The sequence below is a fragment of the Aythya marila genome (assembly GCF_965140915.1).
Source record: "Aythya marila genome assembly, chromosome: 7".
In the NCBI taxonomy this organism is placed as follows: domain Eukaryota; kingdom Metazoa; phylum Chordata; class Aves; order Anseriformes; family Anatidae; genus Aythya; species Aythya marila.
Genome location: NC_139048.1, coordinates 21,082,230 through 21,090,220, shown reverse-complemented (window position 1 = coordinate 21,090,220; position 7,991 = coordinate 21,082,230). Strand labels below are relative to the sequence as shown.

Sequence of the window (7,991 nt, the reverse complement as noted above, 5' to 3'; positions counted from 1 at the left end):
GTGAACAAAGCATAAACAGGGCAGGAGAAGAGAGGAGATGCAGCTTAATATGTTTAGTGTAGCAAAAGGAAGGCTGCTGCATGATGACTATCTATAACACAAGATGTATAAATACCAGGAAGAACATGAATTGAAATTTAATAAGGACAAAGGGTATTTAGGTGTATTTAAAACAGATTTTAAGATGTGGTTGGTCAAAACAGGAAAGAACTGAATTCATGATTCAGGAAACTCCCTCTGAAGTAAAGCTAGTGGATACAGGGAACCAGAGAAGGTGGCGACAACGAAGTAGTGGCTGTTAAACATACAACTAGCAACACAAACTTCTTTCTCTATTCGGAGAAATGCATGGCATTAGCCTTTTTCTTCCATCACATCATGAATTTAGGATGTCAGACTGTAATTGTTTTTTTTTTTTAGCCAACACAATGCAGTTCGCAAGGACTTACTTTAGATCTTAGTCTAATCCTACAGTCACCATTACTAGAATTGTTCTGTGCATCATCAGTCCTAAGTACTTTACAGATGTCATAGGAAACCTGACTGTTGCATACTGCCTATCCACAAACTTCTCATGAAGAATCATCTAATTGTCATCTGCAAACCTTGCAGCACAACAGAGCAACAAGGAAGCTAATTACCATCATGCATCTGCAATTTCCATTGTGGTATACAACTTTTGTTTCTACTGCTGAAACTGTAATCATTTCAGAAATATTGTGGTTTTAATAAGGCATTTCTATTAAAGTTCATCCAGCAAGTATTTATTTTGGTAAACTACACAGAGTACCTTCATGTGCTTGTGGATTTTACATTCGCTTGCTCAAAGAGGCAACCAAGTACAATCTTATACTAGGAAAATGTCAGAAAAAAAGCATGTCTATATGCTAATTAAACTGCAGGTTATCAGAGGTTACCATGCTCAATGAAAAGACAATTAACAAATAATTAACAATAAATTAAAAAAATAATAATAATAACAATAGCTTTGTCAAAACTATTTGGAGAAATGCATCCTAAACAGAAAAGGAAGAAATGCCCCTAGTAGATCCAAGGACTCAGTGATTTACAAATAATAGCAAATTAGAGCTTGAAATCCTTGATGTTTCTTGACTCCCAAGCTTTTTCCACTAGGTTACTTATGCAATTTCAGGTTTTTAGATACGAGATTCCCTACAGTGGAGCAATAGAAGACCTTTAGGATTTCTTGCCTAGATTTTCAAACTTCAGAGAAGGCAATGCCTCTTTCTTCAGCCTCCTAAGTAATAATGACACAGCACAGGCTTTACAATCAAGCAAAATGATGCATTACACTGTGCTTGCAATATTGTCCTTCACAAGAGTGGCCACTGAAATTTGAAAATTCTGCAAAGCAAGGTTTACAATACACCACTCAGCCAGTAACAGAATGGATGGAATCAAATATAGCATTTTTAAGATGGCAACTGTTTTTCTACTCCAATTCTTTGTATTTGTCACTGTGATGTCTAGCATACAGCTGAACCTACAGATAATGGGCTCTTCTGACACACCGGTTTTGCAGTGCATCATTCCACACGGGAAGAGACAGCTTCAATCCCTCGTAACGCATCATCGTTCATCTTCAGGTACTTGTAAGGACTGTGGCAAATTCCACAATACCTTTTCTGTAAGTAATGACCACAAATTGATCTTTCTTCGCAGAACTTTGCATTTCGTACATAGCTGCTGACTAAATAGAATAGCTCTTCAACTTGAAATCTTTCAACTCCGAATCTTTCTTACATGTTAATTTTCTTAACAGAGAATGACAAGAGTTTACTACAGAGGGACAGATCAGAGAAATAACATGCTCTTTTTCCTCTGCTTATTGCAATAGTTATCAAAGACCTATCCAGCTTTGCTGCTCATTCTTTTCCTCCATCTATTTCAAGGCTTATTTTAAAAAGAACACTGTGACCTGAAAAATGCGTGTAAGTGGCCAAAGATTGAATATTAAGTTTAAAGAAGAGAAGGGGAAACAAAACATCAGTGAGACCAGTAAAAATGAGGCAAGTTTTAACACATTTAATGCTCACTTTGAAGAGGTGAAATCTTTGCTGTGCTTTCAATTTTCAGGTGCCTTGCCCTTCCAATTAGAAATTAGAATTTAGCACTGAACCACTCAGGGAATTCCCCAGATAGGAACAACTAGAACAGAATTTATAGATTTTTAATGGGTTTCTCACTTTTGGATGAATGTGGCAAATTTTGCACAAAGGTATTTGAGGTGAACACTGGCTTTGCAGCTTTCTCTATGATGTTTCTAATTCATTTATCAAAACAGATGGGTGTAAATGCATCAGAAATAGTCATTAGTACATAAGCATGAACAGGTACGTTGTAGAAGAGGGGTACTTCTACTGTATTAGGTGAATCCACTGCAGTACAGCTGAACAGACTACCAAAGGTTGTGTATTAGCTGAAATTGTAAAAAGTTACAATTCAGAATGGCTTTCCTTCTGCTAAAACTTAATTCCAGGTGAAATAGGTTTGGGGGAAGAAATTGGAAGTTTCTGACCCAGCAGTACAAGGGTCATGGAAGAGGGAATTCCTATTTGATGACATCCCTCACCAAAGTATATTGCTGTGCTTTTCTTTTGCAAACAGGGAAATTCCAGTAGCAAGGGTTTGTGAGGTTTTCTAGCCATATGAACTTAGTTGTTAGTTCAATTCTCCGAAGCCCTACTTTATGAGGGTGTAATTCCATTATACTTTATTTCCTTTCCCGAAGGGTCAAATGTGCATAGAAATAATAGAGCAATGTAAACTGAATCTGGTGTCTCATACCCCATCAATGAAGGCCATATATACAGCACCATTTATGAGCCAGTGACTGTTCTGTAGTCCCTCTGGAAAAGTATATTTTGTGCAGTGCAAGATGCCTTCCCATGTGCTTTAGAAGTTAGGGGGAAAACAAAGAAAGCTGCAGAATTTAAGATAACTTGCATCCACTTTAATTTGCATTCCTGATACCATGTTATCCCCTCTTTCCTCCAAAAGGAGATTCATTATACTAAAAAAAGGAGAACATTTTTTTTTCTGGACAGGTGTTCTTGCCAATAAAATTGAACTTTTATTTCAAATTCTTACAATAAAGCTGTATTTTGTAATACAAGTAAGTAAACCCAGAAGACAAAAGATTCACTTATTCCATTTTAAAACAGTGGGCTCATCCAGTCTGCATGAGTTCCTGTTCATTACCTGCACTCTTAGGGCTTTTTCAGGGAAGTAGAAATAAAGACATAAACCAAGTCATCTAGGTAATTAAGTTATGGTCCAAGGCAATTTGTACCACCACAGAAGTGGTGATCTGCTCATTCTTGAGGCTTTTTGAAGGAAGGGTCGAGTGGCAGAAGTTTCTTTATAAACTCAGAAGTTTTTCATTGAGAGCAATCTGTGACTGCGTGAGGTTTGCCAAGTAGGTTACCATCAGCAGGTCCTGAGAGGAAGGGAAATAAAAGCAATGATCAGAAATATTAACAAAGATTATAGCCTATTATGGAGATGTGAATTTTTAACAGCTGTAAAGCAGTGTAAAATCAGCTACTGGAACTATTGCTGTCTTCAGTGTCCTGCCCTGAGGAATGCTTCCCTCACAGGAAGGAGGTTTTGGTATTCCTGGAACATGAGACACTACTTGTGAAAGTTTAACTCTGAGTTCACCCATGTTAACCAGGCAAGTCAAAGGGTATAAGCAAAATTAAAAATTATTTCTGGTCTTGCAGACTATGGATGAACAACAGATTCAGAAACTTAGCCTTCTAAAAATCTGTGACAGAAATGAGGTAGCACACTAAAACCTTGCTCATGCTCTAAGTGTCATGTAATGAGACAAGAACTTCAGCTCAGGCAAAGAAAGGTGGCAAATCACCAATTATCCTTGAAATCTATAATGCATTAAGCTTGGTAATTCATATTACCAAGCCACTCTAAAAAAACAATCAGCACTGCCTTTCAGATTACTTGCATAATTCATAAGTGCTTTTAAATTAATTCTCTCATTTGCAGTTGTCTTTAAATTATAATGAGCTCCTTCATCCACCTTCAGCTTTTAAAACATCAAATTAGAGATGAGAAAGGGCTGTATTTTCTATGAACGTGTTGGTATGAAAGAGTAGTTTTGATCATAGACAAATCTGTGTCTGTAGGACAGATTTTCAAAATTATTGGCAATACACTGAAAAAATAAGACAATAAACTTACATTAATGTTGCTGTTTAGCATTGTCTCAAAGTCCTCTGCTGAAATCTTTGGCACCTGGTTAATAAGATCCATCAGGAAACGCCCAACGGTGTTGTCAGCAGCCACTTTGCCTGACTACACATAAGAAACATACTTAGCGTGAGTAAAACCCTTTGAGTTTACGATCCAGAAAGAAAACATACAAAAAGAAAAAACAGATGTGTAATCGTCTATCAAACTTATCTGCTGGGTCATTAATAGTTGGCCTTACCAATACATCCTCTGCATACTGCAGCACCATAGTCAGGGTATCCTGAATCCTGGCCGAGGCTGACCCCACCTGTTGTAAGTCACTGGACAAGCCAATCACTCGATTAGGGCTAAAACAAGTCTTCATGATAAGATCCACTGGAAGCAAAAGAAGGATCAGTAAGAAAACTGAATGCCACTGAGGACAACTTAAATCCTTAACTTGTTGCAGATTTTTAGATAGCTAAGTAAGACTGTTTAATTCTCTGCAGAATGGCAGTTTTACCAGGATTAAAAAAAGAAAAGTACTTGAACAGTGTCACAACAATGGTTAGAATCAAAATAGGAAGAAAACATTCACCTCCTATCCGCTCTGTATCATAATAAACATACTTCACTGTTAGAGGTGTGAACATCACGCCCATAGTTTTACCAGGGACTCCCATCGGGGCACTAGGAGAAAAGAAAAAGTTTTCAGTATTGACATATAAAAGAAAGGAAATAATATACTTCCATCTCAGTGATCTCTATTAGCACTGACGTCTGAGCAAGTGTTGGTTACTCATTCTCACTAAAATCAGCAATACGAAGACCCAGAATGAGTGAGGACAGAAAATCAATACAGGCGTATTATTAACTGCTCATTTTTATCTGAGAATATTCCTAGCTGGTCTGACATTTGTTGACATGACAACATGAAGCGCTAGGTGCTATTTTAGCCAGTTTCTTCTGGCTTGTACAGCACTTATTTTTTCTATCCTGGAATACTCCATGCTCTTTGAGAAATCATTTAAGGGACAAACAAAAATAGGACAAAAATTCAAGAACAAAACTCCGTATTGTATTAAAGTTTGTTTACGCTTTCAGTATGGGAGATGTGATGGAACAGCTTTCTTTTTGAAGATGAACAGGCAGGAAGCAGAATGATTTCTGCTACAAGAAAGGCTGGGGTTTTATCTTGGAAGGAGGAGAGTTCTTCAACAAGTACGGGGAAGAACAGTGAGGTGCAATAGTTTCATTTCATAGTATCTAATCTCTATTATCAGTTGATAATTGCAAATGGAAGGGGTGAGGGGAAAAAAGACTGATCAGTAAGATGTTCTTTCAATCACATTCTGATTGCACTAGAACTTGGACTGCTGAGCAGTAAGGCTCAGTGAATAAAGGCTAGCATTCAAAGAGTACGATGGAAGTTAATGACATTAATGCTAGCTATATGAATCCTGTGAAGTGCCATGAGTATGTTCAGAACACTGTTAATACCCAGTTTTCCACCCACAATGAAGAACCACCTTATGAAGGTTAAGTCTTTCAACATATATACACTGGTCAAGACACTTCAGTGGAAAGAAAGCTATGATCTCTGGCTCAGTTATGGTTCAGCTACTGCACAGTATTGTCCAAAATAGAGGACACTGCAGCCCACTAAGTTTCTCATTATTCTCATATGGTCTTTCTTGGTAATTCAGACAGCCCCTTCCCAGAGTACCTGACGTAGGCTTTAATGCTCATGCGTGAATTCTGCAGACTTGTGTCCACAGTCAGGTGGATTGGATTGTGCGCTTCCCGGCTGTAGTACTCATGGATCAGGACAGAGTGTTCTGTGATGTCGTGACCTGTTGCATACCTTCAAAAAAGCAAACATTGAAGAGCCATTCTTCTAACATTCAAGTGCCAAGTATTTGGTATTTAACAGCTTTGTATCCTAAAACCCTAATTTCCAACCACTGAGCTGCGGAGCATAGTAAGTACAAGTGTTTTAACTAAGGAATTTGTAACTTTATGGCCAGCTGTCCTAGAATTGTAGGGTTCAGGCTGGGTGCACACATGCCCAAAATGTGCAAAGGGCCGTTGTAGTACTATCCACAAAGAGTCCAGTCGCCATCAGACACTGAACAGTCAGTTATTGGTCACTATGGCCTGGACCAAACCTTTATTTCCTTGGAAACAGAAGCATGCCAAGCAAATTTGGACCACCCAAGTAGATCTTAAACAAATCACACATCTCTGTTCAGGAGGCAAGACTTGTTCATCTAGCTCCTTCAGCTGCTCTGCAATTAGCCTCCCACATACACAGAAAAACTCCTGTCATTAGAAGTGCACTTTGCCATGCCATTAAGAGGTTGCAGAGGAAGGTAGGAATTCTGTGCTTGCAGGATTTTGCTCCACAGGAACAGCATTAAGCTATTTTGTAGCATCAGAGAAGACACGAAAAGCCTAACAAAGCTATCCACGCACACACATATTCTGTCCCTATTGCACCCTACTGGACTTGCTTGGCATCACCAAGTCCTGCCACCTTTTCTCAGCATCCAGGTGCTCAGAGTGACATCAGACTCCTCATGAGGCCTTTGAAGCTAAACTCGAAGCTCCTCTTTTATGTTCTTCACTCCAACCAGTCACCTCCCACAGTGCAGACTGCATTACAAGTGGCTAGGCAATAGCAGATCCACGCAAGCATTCTCTTGCTCACTTTTGTGATACTTTTTCTAGCCCTAAGCAAAACCAAACCCTCCAGGACTCCAGATGCGTGTCCTGTTCTAAGTTAGAGCGCTTTTACAGCTGGCTGTCTAACAGGGGCCGTACTGTGAGGAGGAGGAGGTATTTTGAGCAGCGCAGGGACTCTCTCAGAACTCACCAGCCCAGGATGATCTCGCTGGGCGACACCTTCTTGTGCAGCTCGTACATGTTCTTGGCGAACTCCATATCCACCGCCACCTGCAAAGCGGGACAGGGCCGGGTCACCCCTTTGCGGCGAGGGGGAGCGCAGGGGGGGCAGCCCCGTCCCAACCTACCTCATCCTCGGACTCGTTGTGCGGCACGGAGAAGCAGTTGGTCACCTCCACCGAGTGCTTGTCCACGGTGCCTGCGGGGAGAGGGCGCCGTTAGCGGGGCTGAGGGGCTCGGCGGCCGCCCCCCCGTCCCGTCCCGTCCCGTCCCGTCCCGCCCCGTCCCCGCGGCGCTCACCCAGCAGCGTGCCGATGACCCGCGCCGCGCCCTCGTTGCGCCGCTCGAAGCTGTCGACGATGGAGGCGAGCACCACCGGGTGCAGCCGCACCACGCGCCCGCCGGGGAAGGGGCCCGACAGCGCGGCAGACAGCGGCGGGGCGGGCTGGGGCTGAGGCGGCGGCGCCGGGGTTGGGGTCGGGGTCGGGGTTGGGGTTGAGGCCGGGGCCGGGGCCGGGGGGGCGGTGGCGGCGGCGGGGGGAGGCGCGGAGGGGGGGGGCGCGGCTGAGGCGGCTGCGGGGGGCGCCGCCGGCGGGCTGGGAGCCGGGGGGGCGGCGGGAGGCGCCGGGGCCGCAGCGGGTGCCGGAGCCGCCATTTTGCGAAAGAGAGAGGGTAGGAGGGGCGGCGGGATGGCGATTGGCTGAGCGGGGTGTCTGTCACGCAGCGCCGCGTTGCTATTGGGGAAACGGGTGCGCTAAGGGCCGCCTGGCAGCCGGCAGCCAATCAGCGGGGACGGGTGTGGGTGGTGCTCCCGTTGGGGCACAGCACGCTGCTGCGGATGGAGCATGGCCTCGGTCCCGCCCTCTGGGCGC

General features: G+C 43.0%; 1 protein-coding gene across 1 annotated transcript; it reads right to left on the bottom strand.

Moving 5' to 3' along the window:
* Positions 1-3,071: 3,071 nt before the first annotated feature.
* On the bottom strand, positions 3,072-7,789 carry EIF3F (eukaryotic translation initiation factor 3 subunit F). The gene is made up of 8 exons (XM_082764930.1): positions 7,420-7,789; positions 7,248-7,318; positions 7,091-7,170; positions 5,942-6,079; positions 4,814-4,905; positions 4,475-4,611; positions 4,225-4,338; positions 3,072-3,460 (listed from the first exon to the last, which is right to left on the bottom strand). Exons 1-8 carry the CDS (start codon positions 7,772-7,774, stop codon positions 3,383-3,385), a joined length of 1,065 nt encoding a protein of 354 aa, XP_082621056.1. The 5' UTR covers positions 7,775-7,789; the 3' UTR covers positions 3,072-3,382.
* Between the last annotated feature and the right edge of the window lie 202 nt (positions 7,790-7,991).

Bases quoted from the DNA above. Each gene is read 5' to 3' on its own strand.
- EIF3F (XM_082764930.1), bottom strand. From the start codon at position 7,774: ATGGCGGCTCCGGCACCCGCTGCGGCCCCGGCGCCTCCCGCCGCCCCC. The intron at 4,612-4,813 runs GTGAATGTTTTC...TTTTGCTTCCAG, and splicing joins TGATACAGAGCGGATAGGAG to TGGATCTTATCATGAAGACT. The intron at 4,339-4,474 runs GTAAGGCCAACT...TCTTATGTGTAG, and splicing joins AGTATGCAGAGGATGTATTG to TCAGGCAAAGTGGCTGCTGA.